Source organism: Macrosteles quadrilineatus, unplaced genomic scaffold (genome assembly GCF_028750875.1).
Source record: "Macrosteles quadrilineatus isolate MER2022 unplaced genomic scaffold, UCM_ALF_1.0 Scaffold_4__1_contigs__length_99947679, whole genome shotgun sequence".
NCBI lineage: Eukaryota > Metazoa > Arthropoda > Insecta > Hemiptera > Cicadellidae > Macrosteles > Macrosteles quadrilineatus.
The window spans coordinates 56,957,324-56,984,877 of record NW_026542597.1 but is presented as its reverse complement, the minus strand read 5'-3'; the positions used below and the strand labels follow the sequence as shown (position 1 = coordinate 56,984,877).

The following is a 27,554-nucleotide window of genomic DNA, read 5'->3' as shown; positions in this document are numbered from 1 at the left end:
CATTTGTTAAATTTCTTCAATAATCAGCACAAACAATAAGACCTTTTTTGCTTTAAACCATAAAATCAAACCTTAATTCTCAATTCACTGTTTTTTATAAATGTAGAATCTTTAACTTTGGATATGGGAAATAAAATTCATATTTCACATAAATGCATTTATCTTTTATTTTATATAAGGTATGAAATTAGAACTGCAAAAAATAGGTTTATATTAGTCATACAGTAACTAGATAAGTAATTAAAGGACCTAAACTATTAATAATACTGAGCACTTCTACTTAGGTTTTCAAAATACTAAGTCTACACATCATAACCTATATTTTTGTAAGAGTTCACAATTAGATTGAAAATTGATTAAGAATTTTTTACATAGCAAGGTAGATATAAAGAACAATATTCCGAATTTTCATATATCATTTAAAATACTATGAAATAATAAATTGCTTATCATAAAAATAAAACTAAAAAACAACATGTTGCATAAGGTTTGAATAATAGTGCAAGTTCATCTTTAATATCTTGCTACAAAATGAAGAAAACTTATCATTCAGTGAATTGTTTTGATATTTGGACAATAAATTCTAAACTAGAAACATAGTTTTAAGCCGACATGATACCACAATGACAATGTATCTATTTGTTACTATTTTAATAATTATGGTTTAACATGTTCTCTACCATTTGTCACCACACTTCGGTGTATAGAGGTCTGAAGACAGATAGTTAATTAACTAAAATTGAATTAACTGTTTGAAATTTGTATAGACTACAAGCATAAGCAAATTCTGACCTTTTAAGATCTAAAACAAAAGATGAAAATGATTGTAAAAAAAAACTGATCAGAAAACGAGGGTTGTTCAAGAATTAAAGTCTTCATCGTGCTCCTGTCGCAGCTAATCTAGCTAGATCAAATCTAAGGCCAACATTGTGTTCCTTATTTTTCATCCTTAACTATTCTAGCCGGTGAAAGATATAAAATGTGTACAAGGGGTGATGGGAGTTTGGAAGTGGTCTTTAATATTTGCACAAAATGTTATTCTTGGTGTAGGCAGACTGAGCTGTCATTCATTTGTCTTGTTTCAAGCAGTGACCAAAGTTAGAGGAGATTTGCATTAGGATTACGGCGTGACTGATCAAAAGGGATTTTTGAACTGATATAGGACATCTCTATTTATAAGACTATTAAGGTCTATTGTCAGCCTTTGAGCAAAATTCCTATAAGAAAACAGAGTTTCCTAAAATTCAATTACTGGTGGAAAATGATAAACATGCTGCTATTATTGCTTGCCCCATTGAGCAAATGTGTACGGCCCTCTTCAAACTTCCTAAGCCACTTATGCACACTTTCTAAGTCAATATACCAAATCCTTTAACTCACAACAGTAATCAACAGAGATTCATTCTTGGCAGAAGAGCGCCAATTTCCTATCACAACATTATCGAATACTATGACAGGACCAAAAGTCCTATGGGGATAGGAACCTGCTAGAATAGCAGTGGATGAAGTAAGGACATGTCATCGGTTTCAGATGTCATTTGACCTAGTCCTTTTGGCTGTGAAGAGATTTCGATTATGACCTTATTTTTTGGTCAGCCTTGTACATTCTTAAAATGTAGCATTTCTAGTTTACCAAAGAAGAATTAGGTTTAATTTGAGTATCAATTGCATGCAATTGCCAAAATTATTTGTATTGAAGTTTAACTTGAATGAACATTTGATTTGCTATCTCCTGATTTGCTAAGAGGACTATAAGGACTCCTCCGATCCTCGGTTTCGTAGACCATTAGGGGTTTTTGATTTTCTCTCAGTGTCTAAATTGTCAACCACAATCTCGTCAGTAGAATTATTTTCCTCTTCAGATGATTTGAGTTGTTTTACCGTGTCTTTTGAGCAGAGGATGAACTTTAACTCCTTTTTCAATTCCTGTCCAAAAGATTCCTGGAAAATAATCCACATTTTAGTTGTGTGACTGTAGTGAAATGAAAATTATTTCCAGATAAAACTATAAGGTTTTTGACAGACTTAATAATACTATTCAACTCAAAGACACTAAGTATAGTACATTGCAAATTAATCACTATTTTTACAGTTTGAATATGGTTAATTGAGCACATAATTTGTAAGTATTTTGTTTTTTAAGCTAAGATTATTATTAAATTTGTTTTGGATTAGCCAAATAAAAGAAATTGTTGTTATGTTTTCTGGATAGTGATGTGTAAAACTACTATAAAAAAGTAGTAAAACTAGTTCTGACTAATTCTGGCTTTTACAAAACGCATGACAACATTCATATGCCTCTTGCACTTAAGACAGAGGACATAAGTATGTCTTTCTTAATACATATGGAAAGGAATATCTTAACAAAATACTACTGTTATCGAAATTTTCTCAAAACTTTGTTTTTTACTAATCCTTATGGGAAATAATCCTATTCTCTAATACGAGCAATATTTGCTTGTATGTATGCTTGCTTGCTTGCAAAAAAGATCTCGAAAACGGCTCCGACGATTTTCTTCAAATGTTGTAAATAGTTTATTTCTGGCCTAAAAACGAGTTTACTGCAGTTAGAACTGCCAACAAAATTCTAATTACGTAGAAAAATGAAACTGAAAATCACATTTTTTAAACATTAGTCTTATGGGTTGCTAGGTAGGCCTAACCATGTGTTGGATGAATTAAATAACAAGGATAAAGTAAACAAAAGACTAGAAGTTGTAGCATTTGTTCATAATAAGCCAACTACTCACAGTATACTAGAAAATTACAAATACAGTACAAAAGGAAAAACATCACTTGTTAATATTTAGCAAATATTATACTGAAGATTACTCGATACATTGTAGTCAAGGGCAGCAGTGCGAAGTCTGGGATCTGTTTATGACGATTAGATTAAGGTATCTGCAATCCTAAAATGCTATGGGAAGGGGAGGAAACAGGTCCGCGACATAGGAAGTGGTGTGGGAACTGTTTATGACGATTAGATTAAGGTATCTGCAATCTTTGAATGCAATGGGAAGAGAGGTAAACAGGTTTGCGACGTAGGAAGTGGTGAAGGAAGTAGTAAAGGCGAGTATTATAAATTGTGGGAACTGTTTATGACGATTAGATTAAGGTGTCTGCAATTCTGAAATGCTATGGGAAGGGAGGAATACAGGTCCGCTACGTTGGAAGTGGTGAAGGAAGTAGTCAAGGCGAGCTGTCCGGAATGTGGGAACTGTTAATAACAATTAGATTAGGTATCTATAATCCTAAAGTGCTATGGGAATGGAGGTAAACAGGTTTGCTATGTAGGAAATGGTGTAGGGCGTAGTAAAGGCGAGCCGTGTGGAGTTTGGGAATGGATTTATGTATCTCCAATACTAAGGTGCTTTCAGAGTGAACTAATGATTTTCCCCGAGCAAAGCTCGGTCACGAGATATGACCATTTTATGTTAAAGGCAATCTTTCATTTCTTTGTTTCAAGTTCTATTTTAGTGATAGTGAGTTTATGTTAATTAAGAGTAACATAAACTCACTATCACTAAAATAGAACTTGAAACAAAGAAATGAAAGATTGCCTTTAACATAAAATGGTCATGGACAGCATTTTATATTTTATGATTACAATAGAACAGAGACTTTATGTTGTGCTTTTAACCTAAATCTGAGTAAGAGGGTAGATTGTATTAAGATACCTAAAGTCGGGACCACGTAAGTTTGCAGTTGGTGGCAGCCAATCACAAGACAATGCTAGTGCGACATTGCTACATCGCCCGTTGACAACACTAATTAGAATATACTAAGCAATATTTTCAAATCAGCTGGGATTTTTAGATTTGGCAACACCGCACGGTTCGCATTGGTCCATTCAAAACCATATGGTTATAATAGGCTCCTCCCTCAACTGCTAACTTATGTGGTCCCGACTGTAGCTTTGTTACTGACCCAAACCAGCTCTATCCAAGGCTATTTATTAAAAGCACCATGATGAAGAACAGCTGGGTTAGTTTCAAACCACCAAACAGCTAACTTTTCTCAGGATTGAATGGGCAACTGATAACAAACTAGGGTAACACCACCTCCACCTTGCCACCACACTAAACTACTTTGCTCGTCCTTCATTGGTGAAAACTCTTGGTTTGTAGTTCAGATAAAATACCTTGTCCTCCTTGTTGTAGACCTCATATACCAACTCCGCAAATGCCACCAAGGCAGCAAAGGCGGTGCCGAACACCAACACTAAGAACACTCCACCAACGTTGTCCAGATCCAACTCCTCGGCTTCACCACCGCCTCCACCATCACTCTACTCGGACAACATTACACAACTGTCAGCTGGCTTAATATTTTTTACATGCTACGGTTGAATTCTGTAGCTGTAATGACTGATTTCGATTTGGACCCATGACGTTATCTATATATATAAAATCCAATGTATGTTTGTTTGTATGTTTGTCCTTTATGGACTCCGAAACCGCTCGACAGATTGTAATGAAACTTTCAGGCATTATTAAGCATTATTCAATGATGGTTTGTGTAAAGTTTGGTGCAGATCCGTCAAAAGGGCTCCACCCCAGTGGCTCTGGGGTTTCCCATGTTAACCTTATGAGTACTCATATTTAAATGGAATTAAAGAAAATTAACAGCTGGTTTAACTAAGCAATTTGATTCTGTGATGTTCAATAGCATTAAAAGTTAATTAGTTTACCAACAGGGTGCAGCACAATTATATTTTTTAAATTTATGACAACAGCTAATTTGCAACCAAAAGGTGAGTGAGCGTAGCGAACGAACTTCAACCTGAAGGCAAGTGAGCACAGCGAATGAGCTCCAACCTAAAGGTGAGTGAGCGTAGCGAACGAACTTCAACCAGGATCTTGAAAATGAACAAGCATTTGACATAAAAGCATAGGACAGGACGACGTCTGTCGGGCCAGCTAGTAATAGATATAAAAAAATATGACAGAGTGTGTTATTCATGTTCTCATGAAACAATACATCTGTAATCAGTGCATCGATTTAGGGTTGTTTGACTGTACGTGGTAAAGGTAAAATATACCTTTAATGTGCTTTTTTAAACCTAAAGGCCGTTCATCACAACATTTTTGCTTAGCCTCTTGACATAATAATAGAGACTTGTGCTAAAACAAAATTTTCAATTTCAACCTAGGCTACTTTTGTCTTGTCTAAAATTTAATGTAAAAGTATGAAACTTCAAAAACAGCTCATTCGGTATAAAAATTTATAACAATACAAAAAATAAACCTATTTTCTGATCCTAATGATGTACAGTAATAGGAATGAAATTTAAAAAAAGGGAGAAGTTTTAGTACCAAAGCGTCTAACAACTAAAACAAGCTAGCTTTCTCCATGTAAGAATAACCATAGATAAAACATACACCCTTAGTAGATTTCTCATTCTTATGGAGCAGCTGAAGACAACTTTATTGTTAGTTCTGTACAGTGTACTGCAGAGGTCGTGTTTTGTTTACAATTTGTTTCTTGTTATTTCAGTAAAACCTTGTTTAACCAAATAATACAATCCAATCATAAACAATAACTCGTCCCTTAGTTATATAACCAAACAGTAAAGCACAAATCAAGAAATTGACCATAAAAAATTAAATCAAAATTTCTTCGACACTAGCGTTCAGTGGAATAACTAAATAAACTCACATCACAGGCGCCTCCTCCTCTCTTCTCCTTCCACCATTTCTTGTACAGCTGAGTGAGTTTACCTTTTTCCTGGAGTTTTATGACACTACTGCTGAGAATGTTCCTGTACCAAGCTCCTGAAAAAAAAAAAAAAAAAAAACATTAAGACAGCTGATCAACATCTAAACAGCTGTGGCCAAGTTTGATGAGTCTCTCTTACCAAGATGTTTAGATTTGTAAGTGTTAGTTAAATCTTTATAAACTTCTGTATATAATTATTACTATATTTATTATTATATTTATTGTTCAATTAGTGATAGCTTATTTCCAAGCCAAATCTGTATTTTAAAATCTCATTTCAATCTGATTAAGGATTGCTATGTTAGAGTCTCACTCACACAAGCCTACACAAAACACACACACTATCTCGGCTGTGTTGCCCGATACAGGTCGAATCCTATTAGTTCAAAAATGTGGCGTGAAATGGAAATGGATAAATTAGCGGTACCCCTCTAAGAAAAATTGAGGTAGCATCCCTTTCCCCTCCAAAAATCATTTTCAGTTGAAATGTAACTCTCCTTGGCTAAATATGTGCATTGCGCTGTATTTAGTCACTCTTTCTCTATTTATAAACTTTTACTGCTAAAACCGCTTTTCGGGCTCTCTACCGCTCTTCAATCGTTCATCACGAACAATTAAACTGTCTCGACCTCAAACTTGGTCAAAAGTGTTTTTACATTATTTAAAACAGACTTTATCGCCGCCGCCGCCAAGCAGTTCCGCTCGCTGCGTCTTCTCTGTGACTGCCCGGGACCTGTATCAAGTGCCAACTTCAGTGGATTCCCACATCAAGTATTCCCCAAATGCACACTTCCCTAATCTCTACACAATCTATAAATTGGCTACCCTCTTCCTGAGACATCGTCATCCGCCCTTTTTACGCCCCATAGAAAAATTTTCAAAATATTAACTTTACTCTTACTATTAAACATACCTTTGTGCATTGCAATCCCATATCCTTTATTATCCAGGGGGTTTCCAACCTGTCTCAGTTGGCATTTCCTTTGCACCTGAAAAGTATTAAGAACTCATGAACACCACAAATCTCTATACCTTCTCCTTAGTTGACGTATGAACTGTAGGAATCATTCCTTATTAAGACAATATGGAATTTGTTAATAAGGTAAAAAGTGATGATGACCCCCAACAAGAGGCAGTTCTTTGGCAGGTATCAACTAGATATCGAGGATACACCTCACATAGATACCACCAGCTGGTTAATTTGTTGGAACTGGGGATGAATAGGAAGCTCATGGAGCTACAAGCCAGTGAAGAATAAATCTTGAAAGGCACAGTGCATTTCCCCATTTGGTGATCTGAATCAGAGTTATGAATTTTAGCAACCATTCTTCATGCCTAGAGTGTAGGATTCACCGTAAAAACTAAAAAAATATGCTGTAAAATATTTGTAGAATCACCTCGTAGTCTATGGACGCAGACTCCATGAGGAAGGCGTACTCCTCAGTGTCGCTGAGCACTCGGTCTACTCCCTCCTTGTTGCTTTTGGTCATCACATCTTCATAGTTGTCCTGCATGTACTGCCACATGGTTTGATACGTCGAGTGGTTCGAAGACTGTCACATTACAAATAGTTTACAACAACAATGTGATTTCAATAGTGTTTTTGAAATTGAATTAACTTTAAGTACTACCATAGAGTGAATAAGTACCATGTTGTCTGTTTATTCTGGTACTATCATAGGTAAAACATCCTCCCTTATACTTGAAATCGTCAATATAGGTGATTAAATTAATTTGATATCTCGGACGATTACTTAAGATTAAACTTTAGAATGACAAATTAAATATTAAAAACCATCTTCTTTTTTTCTTTCATAAACAACAACACTCTGAACTATTATCTTTTTGTTAACAAAACAATTAAAGCATATGATTAATATTAATCAGTAAAGTCTTTTGGCGAACTTATAGTGAAATATCTATTGAGGGTTTTTTTATAAAAATGATTATTCATCGTATGTCACACTTATGACTTATCATTATATTAAATTTACCGCAAAAAACTTAAGCACTTACTAGCAATATCTTTTATGACATATTAAAAGCCAAAATGTTCTCATGTACACCATTTATTATATGTATATCACTAACTTTAGCAGAATAAGTAGATAAATCTGTAACAGAAAAACGTACCATGAAATAATGAAAAACAATTTGTCAACATTAATGCACTCCCGTGAGGCTAAAAACATCTCAATATAGGTTAATTATTTCACATTACAATGGGAAGTCAACATCATGTATCCTTAGCCGTAGAACATAATTATACATGCTTAACACGTTCGCTGCGGGCCATCAAATGGCAGGCGTAGCCCCAGTGCGGCGCAGCCCGCAGCGTCGAACAAACCCGATTGCCGGGTGTTTGGCTCTCATATTTCAGTATGAGGAATAGCAAATAACGTGCGGTGATGTCCTGTTTTATAACAAGAATCGACGTAGTTCGCTAAACACTCACATATAGCAGCACTGCTTGGAACGTAGCCGGTCCCATCGTATTGCCAATTGGAGGGAGAAAGACGGGACAACAAGTTGATTTTTAAGTTTGGCAGACGGGGATTTTATGGGGAAATTTTACTACCAACCTACAACACTACAAAAAGCAAGTCACCCACTACACGCTAACGTGGAATAGGTCTGCCTTCGACCGACGCTAGAGCAAAAACGATGATATACGAAAGGCATTGCCGAGCGTATCCGATCGGTTACTGCAGCGTCTGAACAGCTCTCGGCCCGTATCCGATCGGATACGCCCGCAGTGAACGTGTTAAGAATAGTCCCTTGGAAACTAAATCAGCTCCTTCGACTTAAAAATCACTGAATTGTAGGATATAAAGTAAATTAAATTGTATACACTATAATGGAAGGTAAAAAAATTTAAAATGTGAGGTATATGCAAATTTGGCCGTTTAAACCTGTAATTTATTTACAATTAGAAATTCAAGTAAAGTATCTTACTTTGAAGAACCCCTCAGTTGCACCACCAGCCTTGGCACCATACTTGACAAACACAGGAGCATTAGGCTTCTGATTGGCCAGCTCCTCTACATTGCGGAATATCTCTTCATTCTGCTCTACTGTGAGGAAGGCGGCCAGGTTGGCTGTGTAGGAGGAGACGATGATGAGAGTGAAGAACCACCACACAGACGCCAGCATGCGAGTGGATACTGAACTGGAACAATTGTAAAATTCAAGGATCTAAATAGCAAAAATCAAATACAACAAATACTGGACATGCATGACTTAATGACTTATAAGTCCAATTATACCTTTCCCTAAAGTATAACTCACATAGGGGCCAGTTCAGATCCTTGCTGCATTATGGAGCCAGTCACAAACCAGAACGAGTTGTTCAGGCTGAATTGATTCTCCAACTCTTGAACTTCAGAGTCATCGATGCAAGGATACGGGTTGGTCCACTCCTTGGGACTTATCCTGGGGAATAACATTATATGTTACATTTGCTGAGTTTATACTAATTTTTAGGGACAAAAACATAGTTGAGATACACAATAAAATACATTTGCACGTTATAAAACTTATACAAAAACAAAATATATAAATGATGAAAATTATTGTTTTACTGTTTTAGTTGTTTTGTAAGTAGTTTAAAACAATTCATACATGATTACAAACTAATTCTGTGAAAATGTCCCAAAATATTTGGAACTAGCTGCTGTACCCTTGCTTTGCAACGGGAAGAGGTACTATACCGCTTCATCCTAACACGTTTGTGGTTAAGTGGTTTGAATTTATGAACAAAAAGCCACCAAATGTATAAAAAAAGTATGACCTACATTATAACTGTACTACTGTTTACATTAAATTATATCAATAATATAATTATCATATTTTATGGTTATAGAATCTTTCTTTATTTCTATAATCAATGGCATAGTTTTAGAATAAATAATCTATGATAAAGCTTAAGAATAAATAAACCTACCACATTCTGATTCTGATTCTGATTCTGATTCAGTTCTGATTGTTTACATTACAATGTCAACGCAAATGTAAACAAAGATTGTGAATTTTCTCATGCTTCCATGGAGACCGATTAATATTTACTTTTGGAAACTTCACCTCAAAACTTTGGACATCCAAGGGGCGTAACTCGAGAAAAACTTAGGGAAGTGAATTGGCCTATGACATTCCTAGATATGTGGACCATCTTTGTGCTTATTTTTGGCTGTATCGGTTTAGTATTTTAGTCGTGGCAGGGACACAGTCAGAAACCAATCTAATTTTATAATAATAGATTAATAATATTTACCTGGCGATGATGTACATGAGCAGAGACACTCCCACGTAGGCAGCTATCAGGGATTGCCAAACTGCAGTACTAAATGGAGACATGAAGGAGAATAGACTGGGAGACTTCTGGGGCTTCTTGTAGAGAATGCTGATGCCTGGAAAATGAGGAAAATTGTAGTAAAATAATGTACAATCAATAACATAATCTTCTAGGGATTACAAAATGAATTTTCCTATAGGTAGATAGTTTTTATGGTTTTGCCAATCTTTGCCATCTTTCTAGGCAGTCCAGTCAAGATCAAGTCAACTACAGTAAGTCTTCATAGGGCACTTGCCTCGTAAAATTTACATGACTATTCAGGGTATTGGTAGATAAAGTTTTACCTACATTAAATCTATTCTGATAACTTAGAATTATTAGAGGAAATTCGACTTCGCTAAAGTCAATGTCTATGATGATCTAAAATTAAAAAAAAAATTAATAACACAAGATTGAATGATTTTGAATCTCTTACCTAAGTTCATGTAAGGCATTGTGAAGTCTGCATCCTTTTCTCTTTGTCTGGTAATAGTGATGTCAGCTATAGCAAGGTCAGCTTCCTGAGCCACACAATTATAATGATTGATAAACTTAAGAGAATGTTAGTTTTTATACACATATATAAATCGTAGACTAAAATAAATGGTTAAACTTTCTATCAAAAGAAGTATTTCTGTTACTGTTTCTCGATTCGATAACTGCTATTAAACTGTGTAATTATATTTCTAGGAATAACTTAACCGATTTGGAGATTTAAATGTAAAAAGAAAATGATGTTGATTGTAGTCGTATCAGAAAATTTTTTTTACTTTTGAAATACTAAATGTGATATAACACTTTTTTTGCTCTAAGAAAATAAGAAATACTGAAATATACTTGCTTTATTTATGACTTTTCCCAGCATCCCATTCCACTTGCCAGTGACTTTATCTGGGTTCCCGCTGCTCCCATCTTCCTGTTCCCGAAAGGTGTAGTTGAAGCCATTCATCAGAGACAGTTCATGAATCACGTCGATACCCATCCCCTCGTACTTGTCATTGCCGTCCAGCTTCGTGGTTGTCTCCTTCAGCATGGCATGAGGATCAACCTGTTCAGGTAAATTTTGTAAGCAGCATTAATATTAAAGACACAGATAAAACTTGCGTTGAAGGAAACGGATCATCACTATAGTTGACCAGAGGTTTACCATTTGTTTATTTATAAACAAATAGTTTATAAAAAGTAAAACTTTTTGTAACTAACTATTGACTTCAGTGGAAATTCAAATAAATTGCATGAGTTCTCATCACACCATTTGTAGATAGCGCTATTTAGGGTACTTGCGGCACTAGGCCAAATTAAACCCGAGCGGCCCCTTTAGTGGAGCTTCCTGCGATTGTGGTGAAATTTTAAACATTTTCCCACGATGACGGGGACATTATCACCATCTGCCATCATGGCCAAACCTAGAATATCTCCAGCAATCACATCACATCATTGTCAACCATGATTGTGACAAACCATTAATTTTGGAAAATTGAAATTCCATTTTTGTTCTAAAAAAAGTTGTTGTTCAGACACTGCCAGTTATGTTATGTTTTAATGTTTATTATAAAATTTGGGAATCAAGACTCGTTCTCAGGAAATAACTTATACAGTGGTTGTATTCTTTGGTTTGGGGTGTTGCCGTCTTATCTATTTAAAACCCAACTTGGCCATTCGAACAAACTACATTGCAAATATGTTACTTTATATGGCTGGGTTTCTGAAGGGTTACAGTGCTTGCTTGGTAATAAATTAATAGATAATAATAATAATTAATAGATTGCCAATTCATATGAAAATGCAACAGAGCTTTGACAGTATGAAAGTCGGCCCAGTTGACCTTCTTGTCTTGATCATTTCATTGTTCTTTAATAAATTGCTCTAGCTAAAGAACCAGCTGATCATAGTCAGTAGCAAAGCAACGCAATCTTACTGCATTTTAAACTCACATATTCAGCTTAAAAGTAAGTAAACAAAGTGTTTGCTCTTGATTAAGTGGATAAATGTTATGGCTCTTCTAAAGGCACCAATGCACCACTAAAAATATTTCCCCTTTATCTGTCAACAAGTTGGACCAAATATCAGCCTACATACAAAAAATTACAAAAATGTCATTTCACCTACTAAAACAAAAATATGTGTGTGATTTAAAAAATACTTATCTACACTTACCATTGAGATCATAACAACAAAAGTGACGTTTCGAAGATCTTTTTTAGCATTCTCTTCACTTTCAGTATCAAAGGATTGCGTAAAGTTGACTCCTTCTGTAGTGTTCCATGTTCCCTTCTTCATTATACCTTCGGTTGTCAACTCAATGATATCAAGTTTGAAATCTGTTCTGAACCCTTCATGGTCAAATTTGATGAGCCCCGTCATGCCAGTGATTTCAGTCTAAGAACACCAAGAAAAACATTCGTAATCCTTTATAGAGTTTCTAAAGAATCCACACCTCATTCATTTGTTAATTGGGAATGTCACTTATCTAAAATTATTGAATTTGTATTTTACTAATTTATGAGTCAAATTTTCATGCTAAACCTTTAGCTGATTTCATTAAAAATTTTAATTGGGATTGTAATAACCTCTCCAACTATAGGTTGCAAACAAATAACTACCAAACATATTTAAATTATGATACACATGATAAATTTACTACAGTACTGTACCTTAGAAGTTTGATTAGTTATAAAAAATATCTTACTTTGGATTCTCTTCTAAAATTTGGAATACAAGAATGAAAAATCAACTGTAAATTCTTGTTTACTTACTCTTACCCTATGAATCTGCAGAAGATTAATTTGAACACCACACAAATTTGGCTCCTTTATAAAAAATATTCAAATATTTAAGTCAGTTGAAAGGATAATCCAATAGAAAATTATGAAAATCTTTTATTTATGCTATCCTATTAGTAAACTTTGCAGAACAACACAATACTCACAACTTTCATGTAGTTGATGATACTGTAGCCGTGTTCCCAGTTGTGGTTGTTGTCGCAGCTGAGAGGTCTTGGTTGAATCTCTAAACTTTTCAGCAGCTGATCGATCGCTTTGGTGTACAACAAGACTGCATCGTGGATAAGAGCTGTCTCTGCCTACAGTAAAAATAATATTATAGTACCCAGTGGAGGTTCTAGGACTTTGTCATATGGCGAGGGGGAGGGCTTGGAAACATTTAGAACTGTATCCAAAAACCTCTGTTTTAGGACAAAACAATATGTTAACTCTTCCCGGACGGGTGACGAATATATCCGCCTAAGTCTTTGGCGATAAAGAATGGGTGGCGGATATATCCGCTTATGGTTTTTGGTGTTCCGGACGGGAAGCATATATGCCTTCTCTTCAGACGGACTGGCAGGTGCTTGAGCAGTAACCAGATGTTTCACGGTACCAAGGCGCCACTTTCCTGCTCTCTCCATGGCTGCGCTCTCTCCCGCAGTCCCTTCTCTCTCCCGCGCCTCCCATTCTCCCCCGCACCCCCCACCTCTCCTACGCTCCTCCCTCGACGTTTCTCACTCAACACTATGTTATCTTTATTTATTGTTTACATATTGTCTTTATTTATTGCCTAACATTGTCATGGTCATATCTTCAAAGACGGGTGGCAGATATATCCGCTGCTTTTCTACTCATCTGCGTACGGTTAGCGGATATATCCACATAGTTAAAAACGAGTAAACAATTATTTTGACAGTAAGAAGTGTTCCATTGTGTTTATTTTATGTATGCTTGTATAACAAAACACAAATAAGGAAAATTAGTTTTTTTCCTATGATTTTTTCCCGTTCAATGTCATGATTTTGCCCGTCCGGGAAGGGTTAAAATATATTTTTCCAGGGTCCAATGTGGTATTGGTTAGCCCCTTTAGAAACCAAACAAAAACATTTGTTTGGGGGGGGATGGTCCCTTGGAACCACCACTGATAGTACCAAATAAATACAACTAAATAACATTGTTTACTTCTTGAGGAAGAGTAGTTTTAAAACGCAAATTATGGTTGAAAGTAGGTAATCAAAGTGGTAGTCTGTTAAATGGATTAGACACACTTTGTAAAAGGTTTGTTGGTTATTTATAATATTGATATATTTTTTTTTTGTTTATATTCTTTTACAATTATATTATTTATGTTTAAAACACAATTTCACAGTAACTACTATGGGTTGTAATTACCCTTAGTGAAATAACCCCTTTTCCTTGCCTAAAAAATACTAGTTTTAAGTTTATTCTAGAATGTACTGTAGGTTCCTACAGAATTTGAGCTTAATGCTGTATCAATTTGGACCTGCTTTTTAGTTACCTTAACAGAACTTATGGTAAAATTAACACTCCACATAATGTGATGGATTACCAGCAAAACTTCATTGGTGATTTCATAGCCATGTTCTTTCTCTTTGCTCCTCCAAAACGCCATCATTTCTTGAACTTCCTCACTTTCTGGATCAAAGAAGCGAATGCCAGTGATGTTGGTTCCAGCATGCATGAAAGGTTCCAAATCAATTGTCTGGAAATCCTAGTGAACAGACACAATAATTGTATACATGCATGTCTCATGATACAATACTTAAAGTTGAAAGTAACATGAAATCGATGTATGGGTTTTACAGTTACTATTGTATGGCTCCACAAAAAAAAAAAAAAAATCAAAACATTTCCTCATTGCATTTTTATTTGTATCAAAAGGACAATGGATGCATTGCCATTGTGTAACAAAAAAATTTAAACCTTTGGAAGATATTGATGAAAGATAAAACACCTGCAGTATAGAGGTGATGAGATTATCAGTGCAATGTAGAGGATAATCTTTAAAATTATAGTGTAATTCAACAACCTACCAGAGCACCCAAGAGAGAACAACCCAGACTGTTTAACATGTTTGCTGCTGACGACTCCGATCGGAGTCATGCCATATGCCATATGCCATATGTACTGGCACAGCGTGCGTACAACTCTGGTGGAAGTCACAGTTCAGTGCAACAAGTTGATCTAGAGTGACCTCCACATTTATCGGGGATCAACTAAACTGTGTCAGCATGTTGTGCTGGTCCTATTTTAATTTGGTGTATGTTGGGTTTAGGTTGGTAGTAAAATCCCATCTGGCAACGATTTTTTCCCTGTTTTTGGGGATTTTTTATCTTCGAGCCATATTACAAAGATACTGGCTACAGATCCAGGCAGTGCTGCTATCTGTGAGTTTTTCAGTGAACTTGGGGTAACTCAGCACCATCACCGCCGCTGTTTTGGCACTGTCAAAACTTAAATATTTTAATGTCTATTGGGTTTGCTGATTAACTGGTGCGCTGAATCTGCGTCACATTTCCGACCCTCCCGCCAAAGGGATTCTTGCATGTACAATAAAGAGCTAATAACAACAAAGAGACTAAAATAAACAAAGAGCAAATGAGAAAGCAAAAGAGCAATGAACAAAGAGCTAAAATAAGTAAACAAACGTGACCTAATTAAATGTAACTGAGGCATGAATGTTCCATAGAATATTTTAATAAAATATTAACTTCAAAGGTACTATGTTTATTTCTTTAATTCATTTACAGTATTAATAATTCAATAACAAATTTGTTTATTGTCTTTGGACAAGAGGAAAGTAAAGCAACTGATGTATCTAATTTATTAGATAATTCCTTATTTGGTTCAATACCGGATGGAAAACTCATCTCTGTATGCATGGATAAAGTTACTGTGATAGTAAGTGGTTGTGGGTGTGGTAAGTGGTTTGTGGTAAATTTAATGGACAAATAACAGTTTTGTGGATAGATCTTTGTGTTTGTAAAGATAAGTACATTTAGCAATAATTTAAAAGAAGAAAAACAAAACGTAAAAAAACTATTCATAACGCCAGTCAACAAATGACAAGTCATGCTTTTCAACGATATTTCAAGTGCTATTTTTTACTCACTAAAGAAGTAATGATGTAGCTGTACTCAACACCCATCAACCCAACTTGTTGAGCATGTAGAAGTACATCGTATAGAATATTGGCAGAACAGTCCAACACAATGTTTTTCTGATTTGTGTTCTTGATTCTTCTCATTGTAGGCCTACAAAAATCAGTGTAAAAATGGTCTTTACTATTTTCTATGGCACTCAACAAATTGTGATTATTGGTGATGCTGTTAAACATAAAAAGAGATTAAGTAATTCAGCAATGAGCTTCAAAAGTTTAGCAACATAAAAATATTCTCCATCAAGCACAGAAAAATGTTTCCTATCAACACAAGTGTGAAAATCATTCTTTTTTCCAAGATAGATGCAGACAATATATTGTAGGTACAAAATGGTGAACAAAAAGTGTATTAAGCCATACAATTAATTATTAAATATCTATTGTTTACCTATAATTCCCTCCTTCATCCAGTTGTCTTACAGTGACAGGATAGCCTTTGTAGTCGTAATATGTCAGAAGACCGTTAAGTCTGATAAGTCCATCGTTGTCCTCATAAATAACCACGAAACTCTCCCACTCGTACATTTTCACTAAATCTACAAACACCTACAATAATAAGATTTATCATATAATGTTTATAAATAGACACCTTTAATGTTAAAAATTTTATTAAGATATAAATTGAAATAATTTATTCCTTAATGTTTAAAGTAATCACTTTTAGGTATTTCATGAAGTTATGAAATCACCTATTTAGCAATTGGAAAAATGCTAAAACAATATGAACACCTTATACATAGTCTCGGTTTAAACTTATGTATAGCTATAGCTATTTTGAGTTGAGGTGGTTGGAAAATCTTTGTATGCCACTTTAGCTTCTGTCAAGCTATGTATTTTAAAGGACCAAACTGAAGGACCTCTCCGTTGTCTAGAGTCCCATCTCATCTCTACACCATCTCATCTCTACATGAGGTATCTCCATGGCATCACAGACGGATTGTACATGGTCACTGATGTCTACCTCACAAGTCTACTCACCTTGGACATTGTAGAAGGGTGAGGGAACAGGTTGACCAGACAGGAGCCTTTACGTTGTCTTGAGTCCCATCTCATCTCCACATGAGGTATCTCCATGGCATCACAGACGGATTGTACATGGTCACTGATGTCTACCTCACAAGTCTACTCACCTTGGACATTGTAGAAGGGTGAGGGAACAGGTTGACCAGACAGGAGCCTCTACGTTGTGTAGAGTCCCATCTCATCTCTACATGAGGTATCTCCATGGCATCACAGATAGATTGTACATGGTCACTGATGTCTACCTCACAAGTCTACTCACCTTGGACATTGTAGAAGGGTGAGGGAACAGGTTGACCAGACAGGAGCCTCTATGTTGTCTAGAGTCCCATCTCATCTCTACACCATCTCATCTCTACATGAGGTATCTCCATGGCATCACAGACGGATTGTACATGGTCACTGATGTCTACCTCACAAGTCTACTCACCTTGGACATTGTAGAAGGGTGAGGGAACAGGTTGACCAGACAGGAGCCTCTATGTTGTCTAGAGTCCCATCTCATCTCTTCATCATCTCATCTCTACATGAGGTATCTCCATGGCATCACAGACGGATTGTACATGGTCACTGATGTCTACCTCACAAGTCTACTCACCTTGGACATTGTAGAAGGGTGAGGGAACAGGTTGACCAGACAGGAGCCTCTATGTTGTCTAGAGTCCCATCTCATCTCTACACCATCTCATCTCTACATGAGGTATCTCCATGGCATCACAGACGGATTATACATGGTCACTGATGTCTACCTCACAAGTCTACTCACCTTGGACATTGTAGAAGGGTGAGGGAACAGGTTGACCAGACAGGAGCCTTTACGTTGTCTAGAGTCCCATCTCATCTCCACATGAGGTATCTCCATGGCATCACAGATGGACTGTACATGATCACTAGTGTCTACCTGCTACCTCACAAGTCTACTCACTTTGGACATTGTAGAAGGGTGAGGGAACAGATTGACCAGACAGGAGCCTCTACGTTGTCTAGAGTCCCATCTCATCTCCACATGAGGTATCTCCATGGCATCACAGATGGACTGTACATGATCACTAGTGTCTACCTGCTACCTCACAAGTCTACTCACTTTGGACATTGTAGAAGGGTGAGGGAACAGGTTGACCAGACAGGAGCCTTTACGTTGTCTAGAGTCCCATCTCATCTCCACATGAGGTATCTCCATGGCATCACAGATGGACTGTACATGGTCACTGGTGTCTACCTCACAAGTCTACTCACCTTGGACATTGTAGAAGGGTGAGGGAACAGATTGACCAGACAGGAGCCTCTACGTTGTCTATAGTCCCATCTCATCTCCACATGAGGTATCTCCATGGCATCACAGATGGACTGTACATGATCACTAGTGTCTACCTGCTACCTCACAAGTCTACTCACTTTGGACATTGTAGAAGGGTGAGGGAACAGATTGACCAGACAGGAGCCTCTACGTTGTCTAGAGTCCCATCTCATCTCCACATGAGGTATCTCCATGGCATCACAGATGGATTGTACATGATCACTAGTGTCTACCTGCTACCTCACAAGTCTACTCACTTTGGACATTGTAGAAGGGTGAGGGAACAGATTGACCAGACAGGAGCCTCTACGTTGTCTAGAGTCCCATCTCATCTCCACATGAGGTATCTCCATGGCATCACAGATGGACTGTACATGATCACTAGTGTCTACCTGCTACCTCACAAGTCTACTCACTTTGGACATTGTAGAAGGGTGAGGGAACAGATTGACCAGACAGGAGCCTCTGCGTTGTCTAGAGTCCCATCTCATCTCCACATGAGGTATCTCCATGGCATCACAGATGGACTGGACGTGGTCACTGGTGTCTACTGACCGAGGTCCAAACACTCCAGCGACACCTCCTCCCAGCATTTCACAAACTATGGAAACAAGTTATAAATAAAGATAAAAAATTCAGAATTCGTAAATTACAATTTTAATAACTGTATCATACCAAAGTGGCAGTTTATTCTATCAAGGTAAATTCAAAAGTTTATTTTAATAATTCAAAACTCTCACTATACCCATGGGCTTCAGAGGCTTTGCATGAATTGGATCTAGATGATGATTTGAACGATACATTTGAACTTGAAGTAACAGAAACTCAGTAATTCAGTGCCGAGGGTTCACAGTCCACCATCTTCCCTACTCACCACACCACCTTCTCACCCATTATGTATTGCCACTATGTAGTTCCTTGGTTAGAAACATATTTTGTAATGGCTTGCACCACTTGAGTTCTATCAGTTTCAAAAGTTAGCTCCATCTTCTTAGCACATACCTTTTGCTTCCATGTGTTGGACAGTATATTCTTTTATTTGGGAACCTTTTATGTATGTGTTTTACATGATAATGGGTTTATCATGTTCAAAACATGAACAAAAGTGTTCAATTATTTGCTTAATCAATTCATCTGACAAACCCACATAGCTCAAGGATCAAAGGCCCACACTCTACTTCATCATCATCATTTAGCTCTAAACATGCCGAACTACATTTCAAAAACAAAAGACAGCTTGAAAACATTGTTTTCAGGTACCGGTATGATGATAGTTACCTCGTTGGGATACTAAATAGTTGTCAAACGGATCAACATCTTGAACCTCGGGTACCAAATTGAACTGAGAAAGAACATGGTTTTCGTTTACCCATTCTGTAGCATATATGAATGCGTGACGCATAAATCCAGCATCCTCTTCAAATAATCCTCCTAAAAAATAAACACCTTTAATTTGTGTGCAAGCCAATTTGATTCCATATTCAGTTTAGACTTTTAGAAATATACATTTAAAATATGTTTTTGAGTGGTCAAATGTTAGCTGTTCAAATATTTATACTGTCCAAAATGTTCATAAAAATATATTTAGCATATTATTTATTTACAAAAAATTATTCTTAATTCTTAAAAAGTACCTAATTAATTGTTGAAATCACAATATTATAATTTGTTAAGAATTTTGTTAATAATTTCAAAAAAGCTTGTTTATTGCAACTGTCAGAATTTAGCAATGAATACTAATATAAATGTTAACCACTTCATGTAAATCCTGACAAATATTTATTTCTGTTTTGAAGTAATGATAAATAATAAGCCAGAGAATATAGCTACTAGAATATTTTTCACATGTATTTTTGTAAGCCAGTTTTACGAAGTAAACAGTTTTAATATATGTTATAAATTCTTTAAAAAAACCAATAATAACAGGTTTTAAAAGGACCTACGAACAATTGTATTTCCTCAATACAGTAACAATAATATCTACCATCACATAACAATAATTATTTCTGTGGTTATTTTCTCCATCAAACAAGAACAATAATTTTTAAAACAATAATTCCTCCCACAGCCAACACAGATCAACAATCATTTCGACAATCAAACAACCACAAATTGACATTCACAAAAAAAAACATTTTGATAGTCAGACAAAATAGCCCAAAATAATAACATCCCATACTTAATATAAAATAATTAAAGAGAAAGGAACCAAAATAAAATGCTAGTTGTGATGTAATACTGATTGAGTAATATTGTATAAAGTTGTGCGTTGGAAATACTTATATTCAAGAGCCGGTTACAAAATGTAATTAGTGACTTTTTTAGATGTTGATGTTTAATTCTATTGGGAAGACACATATTGTGCAACTCAACCTCCTCGAAATGGACCCGCCTAATTAAGGAGTGCAAAAATAGAACTGTGACGCTCACATCTTATTGTACATCCTACTTGAGGAAGGTTTTGTATAAATTATAGTTTTAAGCTGTTAACTTCATTTCAGAAGTATATACAATGCAGTGTGGGGAATGGTTTGTGTTTGTGTACATGAAATATCCACATTGCAAAATTAATATTTGCATTTAAAATTTGTTTGATTTGGACAATGATAATTTATTTAATGAGGTGAAAGTTTGTAAACATTTTAATTTCAGTTAAGTCCTACTGGCTGGTTAGTTTCCATAAGAAAACACTTCTAATATTAACTGGGATTCTATCAGGCAGTCAAAATCAGAAGACTTACGAAAGTTAACTTACTTAAGAAAGTTACAATGAACGAAAGTACGGTAAAAATAAAAATCTTCTTAGGCTTCATAATGAACTACATAATTAATTTTAAGCTAGGTATTTAAAATGATATACATGGGAAACAAAAATTGAATGTTTTCATTCATACATAGCCTACTTATTTCAGTTACCAATAAAGTTAAATCTAAATATAGTTAACCCATTGAGATTGAATTTTTTTCTTTTTTTTTGTGAGTATAGGTCGCCATTTTCGAGCAGTCGGGGAAATGGCGGGAGGCGACCTATACTCGCCATTCGACAGCAAAAGGCTTAAAGTTAAAAAAAAATTAATTTTGAAAGGTTTAAACAATTTACTGAAACATTGATTCTGTCTTTACATCACCAAATCTAGCGCTTTAAGCCAAGTAAGGCATGGATGGTAAATATAAAAAAGATTCACGATTAAAAAAATTTGATAAACTACCTAACACTACTTTGTTTTACACACTAAAATAATTTACTGTTTAATTTTAATCTAATCAAAGTAAATCGGTATAATTAAAGTTCCACCTTACCTGGGGTAACAAGTTTAAGAAATTTATACCTCAAAATATCTGCTACCACTACTCAGACTGTTTGGAATTCCTAAAATATTGTTAAAAAGATTCAATCTTCAACAAACATATTAGCGGTTCCATGAGATAAAACTTTTCAGTGAGTTTCGCAAAAAAAGTATTTATATGAAATGAGTTTAAGAGAAAAAATATCAAATATTTCTAGAAGAAGTAGTTCCCCAACCCTGAGTATGCATAGATTGTTTGTTGTAGTCGAGAAGTTGTCTAAATAGTTTAGAGTTGTTTATGGCAGTTTGGGCATATTCTTGTCAGCTGAGTTATTTATTGAAACTCTGCTACTTCCACTCTTCCCCATCAACTATCACTCAACACCAGCAAGTTAAACATAAATTAAAACACCTTATGGTACAGATTTTTGCAAACATCTTTTAATACCTATGCTGACCTACTCATCAGATAAAATTAAATGATTACCGGTAATGATTTCATGAGGTTAGAAAATATACTAAACTAGCAACAGAAACCGTTGTGGTTAAATACCTACAATGTTCTCTAGAAATATAAACTGTACTCACTAATAACGGTACAGAACAGACTAAGCATATAACTGTAGAAACACTCACAAAACACAAGAAACACACTACTTAACCACAAATGCAAATTGCAAACAACAAAATGTAAACAAAGAAAAATCTAGGAAATAACAATACAACAATCAGCTGTTGAAATAATCAACACATGTTCCATGTGATCAGATTATGCATACCCATTATGGTACTAATAATCTAAAAGAGAATAAAATTTCAAACAAATCTTGAAAATACTCAATAAAGGCAGCCAAAAGTTGCCTCCAAATACAAAATGTGAAAACTCTCGTTTTCAATGCATTTCTCATGAAAAACTTGTTTTTTTTTAAATTGTTTACCATAAATCCTAGAAAAAAACACTTTTATAATTATATGCAAATCTATAGAGTCAATCTACCAATCTAAAGCTTTCCAAAGACCCATTGAAAAATCGGTTATTTTATAACTGTAGGTTTAGTTGTACAACGAGTTTAAAACTTATTACTTTTTATAACAGATACTTTTTTAAAGTAGCGGAATAACTAATATACAATGCAACAAATTACAAAAAATTAAGTATACAGTTCAACAACATGTTTTTTTTACTTTTAAAACAGCAACATACCGTAATGTTGCAAATGGCTAAGGGCTGTTGCTTTAAAGTTATTTTTGGATGGTTACTTAAAAATACTGTGTTGTATTGGTACATTGAGAAATCTGTCAAATTAGAAAACCTTTGGTAAAATGGTTCCTTTGGTTCACATTTTAAAACTGTCACAACTTTAAAATCAGCATAAAAGTTGATTGTTAGTTAATATCTGACAGTAATAAACCCTGCAAAATATGTCTAGTGTTTATAGTTTTTAGTATTGTTGAATTCACTAACGTTTTAGTAAAATCACTTGTTTAAAAAAGTTAAAACATAAATTTAATTTCTTGTCGAGTTTAGGACAAGCTAAACCTTTTTCATTTATATTTTTTAGTTTTTACTTAAAGATATGAGTTATTAACCAAGAATTAACCAAGAGTCAATAAATATGTTTCCTTTCAGTAAGTGTGTAAAAATTGGTTTGTCACAAACAAATTTAAACAATAATAACAATACAAATCTTATAAAATTTTTATAGAAAAGTAAAATAAGATATTTTAAATTTATAAAATCAAAATATATCCTACAGCAAGCTTTTATGAATGTTAACAAGCAAATTCCATAAAATGAAGTAAAATTATATCGTAAAAATTTGAATTTTCTTTTACTCACCAATTGTAAGGTTTTCCTTATGGTCATTCCTCGATTCGACCGAAGTAAACAGTAGAAACAACAAAAACCACATGTTGGCAGATACACTCACTTAAAAATCACAATTGAAAAACATTACGTTAATTTTGAAAGAGAATACTTGACAAATGTTGCACTATACTATTGACAAAAGCCATACTGTTAAGATCCTAATTAATTTTCTTCTTGCATTGAGAACTTAACATACACAATTTTAGCTAAAAGTTGAATGTTGTGGATGCGAAATCGTTTAAATTTGGACGTCGGAGAGACACTGGCGAGCCATGACAGCCCAAGCAAGCTATTTTCAACAGCCAACCTGTCCAAGTAACGAATGTTTGTCTACTTTTCTTCTGCCTCTCACCCTATTTACTTTAGTAACTTGATGATGGATGAAGGCCTTGTGAAAATATAATGGCTTATAATGTAAATACCTTCTCTGGACTTAACTACAAACAAGTATACAAACAGCTTGATGAAATAGAACTACCCTTTACAAAGGGATGAAAAGAAAAATCAATAAATTATAATACAGCTTTTAAAAAATATTCCAATCTTTTGAGCAAAATAAATAAAAGATATATTTATAACATTAGAAATCAAATTTGTCGTCAAATTTAATCTGAAATATATTCTGTCCTGTTTCAAATTATTCCTTTCCAATGGTTACACAAGAGTTTTTTAAAGGAACTAAATAGATAAGTCAGGGAAGTAAATGCAGTCATACAATTTATTGTATTTAGATTTCCCAACAATTAATAACTAAAGACGGAAAGATCTGGTAGGGTCTGAGTTTTCTTCAGAAGTATTTTCTTCCGATGGTGTTTTTAGTTTCTTCACAGTGCCTTTACAGCTGATCACAAACTTCAGTTCTCGTTTTAATTCATTCCAAAAAGGTCCCTAAAATATAACCAAATTAAATAAGTCATTCACTTAAGTCTTAAACATGATATGTATACTATACAATTTCAATTTGCAATAGAATCTAGAGAAGGTCACAGTACATAGATGAAAGTTAATACATCAAATATTTAATAATATAAGAAATATGAAAAACTCAACTAACCCATGGGGTGTCACACAATTAATAACTAATTGAAACAATATACAGTATCACATTATTTTCCTAAGTAGGAAGTAACTGGTTATTTTAGTAACTTAAACTATAGTAAAAAGTTATCTTCAAAAACACTCTCTCATGATAAAATATTATTAAAACTCAACCCTTTAGAACTCCAGGGATTATTTAGTAACTTAATTTGCTTGTGGTATAAAAGGTGGTGTGACAACAGGACTGAATTTGACCTGGTCCGTTCTGGGTCCGCAGGCGCAGCCATGCGGATAATTTCAGGGGTGCGACATTAGGACTGAGGGAGATCTCCCTCACCGCGTCGGTTTCTTCCCGTTCTCCCGCGGCCAGCACCCTTCTTCCTACCCTCACAGACACAGGCAAGAGAACTAATCACCTAATGGAGTCGTTCACTAGGTCGCTGAGAACGCATCACCTCATGGAATCGTTCACCTAATTGCTGCGTCGTGTTTTTGAGAGAACTCGACAGTGCAGCATATTCTTTCCAGTTCAAAACTAAAATGTTTAATCACTCTAACAGTTGTTATATCCATTAAATAATGAATAAAATATAGGCTCTATTATTTAGTAAGTTACATAATGTATAGTGAATGGAAAAACGAGGAGTAAATTAAAAAAGCTGTTTAGTTGTACACTGTCTTAAATATTAAAAAAAAATTGGCTATTATTTTCCGAATTCGTTTAGCTCTTCTACCCGACCGATTTTCATGATTGAGGTCTCAAATTGAAGGTATGCACGCACAGATTTGCCATCAAGCATTGGCATATAATTATCTATAGTCTCACTCGGTCTATACGTAAACGAAATTTGCTCTCCATGTATTTCTTATAGGAGTAAAATTTGGGTTCTCTTTGCCGAGTTCTAGCTCTTCTACCCGACCGATTTTCATGATTGAGGTATCAAACTGAAGAAATGCACGCACAGATTTGCCATCAAGCATCGGCATATAATTATCTATTATCCCACTCGGCCTACACGTAAACAAAATTGCTTCCCTTATATTTTTATGGGAGTTAATTTAGGGTTTTCTTTTCCGAGTTCGTTTGGCTCTTCTACACGACCGATTTTCATGATTGAGGTCTCAAAATGAAGGCATGCTCGCCAATAATTGACAACTGTATTACTCGACAAAAAACATAATTTGATATATTTTTGAGTTCTTACTACAATTTATGATGTATTTCACGAGTTACTATACAATCCTATATATTTTAGTCTAAGAACCTCCAGTGAAATACCGCCTTTCATTTAAGCTATTATTTATTCAAATCGGACGAGTTTAAAGCAAACGTAAGGTGAACAACCAACAGAAATATTATTTTCCAAAAGGGTTTTCTATGATTAAAATCAATAGCTCCAGTATTGTGCATGTTTTTGTACATGTTTAAAACTAAAAACAATTAGTAAATTATAGGCTTTAATTTGAGCTATTGATCGTTTGAATCAGTTAAGCTCAAGATACTGTGTTACTCAATCAAAAATCATAAATTTGATTATATCTCGGATATTATATCTATCTTAACGCTGCGGAGCAGCATGGGTCCTCTAGTTTACTATTATTTATAAAATCGTTACTTGCATTAAAACCAGCTCAGTTTGAACAAACAAATACATTTAAATAGGGTATACAGTTTACCCAAAGACACTTTAAACTTTCACTTAACACTTTTTAGCCGGGGTATTTTGCATGTAGACCTAATGTGAATTTAGGCTTTTCATATTAGTAAATTTATGAAAATTTAATGTTCGTCATGGGCAATATACGCGTTTAAAAATAGTTAAAGATATGAAAGTAAAACCTAAAATTAAACTAAAGTAATTATTAGGTTGTTAGTTAATTTTGTAGTACAGTGTTAAATTGTACTACTGTATTGATATAAGGAGTAAAGGTGTTGTTGACGTTAAGTCGTATTAACTGGGTTTATTTATTTAAATAATGCCAACTTTAAATATTTGGTACAACTTTCAAGCATAGAACTCACTACTGTGGACATACACCAACAACGCTCTGATTTTTGTTTCAGTACAGTGTGGTATTGTTAGTTTGTGGAACGCATCTCACGAACTCCCTGGATTGCGGCAAATGCAGCTCTTAGAATTAAAATTTGATGTCATAGGGTTTGTTGTGGACGGATACTGATCTGTTATTTTCTGTGAACATATTTCAGAAAGTTCATTGGCATTGGTGTTGTAGTACATAAATTATTTCTCAGCAATCCATTACATACGACCTAATAGCTGGAAGGTCCAGATTACAGAACATTGGGAACTATGAACAGAGGAAAGGGAATGTGTGACCCTTCCTGGAATTCCTAGCTCGACGCAGACGTTTCTCTTTGTTAACTATGCATCAGGTGAACGGGATGTTGGTAAATAATCGAAAATCTCAATAACTAACGGTACCAAATGTTGTCATGGTGAAGTGTTGTTTAAGAAATAAAACATTTCTTTACTGACACTAATATATTTCAATCCTCCAGCAGTGCTTGCTAAACAGAGGATGAGGATACTGTCCATCACATTGCTAGAACTTAAGTAAAAAAATATTTATACTACTTGAATTTACATGCTACATCAGTGACACACTTTTGATTGTCATTTATATATTTAAATAAAAAGATACATTTATGATATTATACCATAGACTAACGTTCCAAACAAATTAAAATATTGTAATTTTAAATTTCATGTAGTTTCCTGCTTCAACGCGAGGTCCGATATAAATTGTCGTTTTCATTCGTTTATGGTTTTCAATTTCGATAACTTGAGTGGAGTGATTGATTACATCATCTTTGAGTTGACTCTTTCAAGTCATCGGAAATTATTACTGTTATTCATTTTGAAATAATGCCTGAAATACTTTGCAATGCTCGAATACGAGCAACAGAAGCACTAGTTTAAAATAATAGTTGTTAGCGCTGCAACGCGCACCCGTAGAGTATTATAGGCCTACATCGATGCGCGCACCGGGTAACTGCTAGTAATACATAAATATTTAAACAAAAAC

General features: G+C 34.9%; 2 protein-coding genes across 5 annotated transcripts in view; both read right to left on the bottom strand.

The window, feature by feature from the left end:
• Positions 1 to 203: 203 nt before the first annotated feature.
• Positions 204 to 23,766, bottom strand: LOC128992636 (glutamate receptor ionotropic, kainate 2-like). Of its 4 annotated transcripts, XM_054416318.1 has the most exons (18): positions 23,439 to 23,766; positions 19,590 to 19,742; positions 18,728 to 18,912; positions 16,383 to 16,540; positions 15,947 to 16,088; positions 14,384 to 14,545; positions 12,978 to 13,130; positions 12,206 to 12,427; positions 10,886 to 11,096; positions 10,485 to 10,565; positions 9,989 to 10,124; positions 9,007 to 9,150; positions 8,674 to 8,887; positions 7,116 to 7,271; positions 6,632 to 6,707; positions 5,659 to 5,774; positions 4,142 to 4,288; positions 204 to 1,941 (listed from the first exon to the last, which is right to left on the bottom strand). In XM_054416318.1, exons 1-18 carry the CDS (start codon positions 23,509 to 23,511, stop codon positions 1,750 to 1,752), a joined length of 2,721 nt encoding a protein of 906 aa, XP_054272293.1. In that variant the 5' UTR covers positions 23,512 to 23,766; the 3' UTR covers positions 204 to 1,749. The 4 variants fall into 4 exon arrangements, with proteins under 4 accessions (XP_054272293.1, XP_054272296.1, XP_054272295.1 ...); XM_054416321.1 differs by lacking the exons at positions 18,728 to 18,912; positions 19,590 to 19,742; positions 23,439 to 23,766 and adding an exon at positions 18,251 to 18,293; XM_054416320.1 differs by lacking the exons at positions 18,728 to 18,912; positions 19,590 to 19,742; positions 23,439 to 23,766 and adding an exon at positions 17,940 to 17,996.
• A 452-nt stretch (positions 23,767 to 24,218) lies between these two features.
• Positions 24,219 to 27,554, bottom strand: part of LOC128992940 (glutamate receptor ionotropic, kainate 2-like) — a 59,338-nt gene continuing 56,002 nt past the window's right edge. Inside the window, exon 20 of the mRNA XM_054416686.1 lies at positions 24,219 to 24,356. Coding sequence (XP_054272661.1) covers positions 24,219 to 24,356 — 138 coding nt within the window. The remainder of the gene's footprint in view (positions 24,357 to 27,554) is intronic.

Bases quoted from the DNA above. Each gene is read 5' to 3' on its own strand.
- LOC128992636 (XM_054416318.1), bottom strand. From the start codon at position 23,511: ATGTGGTTTTTGTTGTTTCTACTGTTTACTTCGGTCGAATCGAGGAAT. The intron at 13,131-14,383 runs GTAATCCATCAC...TTTTTACTGTAG, and splicing joins TCACCAATGAAGTTTTGCTG to GCAGAGACAGCTCTTATCCA. The intron at 10,125-10,484 runs GTAAGAGATTCA...CTCATTTTCCAG, and splicing joins AATGCCTTACATGAACTTAG to GCATCAGCATTCTCTACAAG.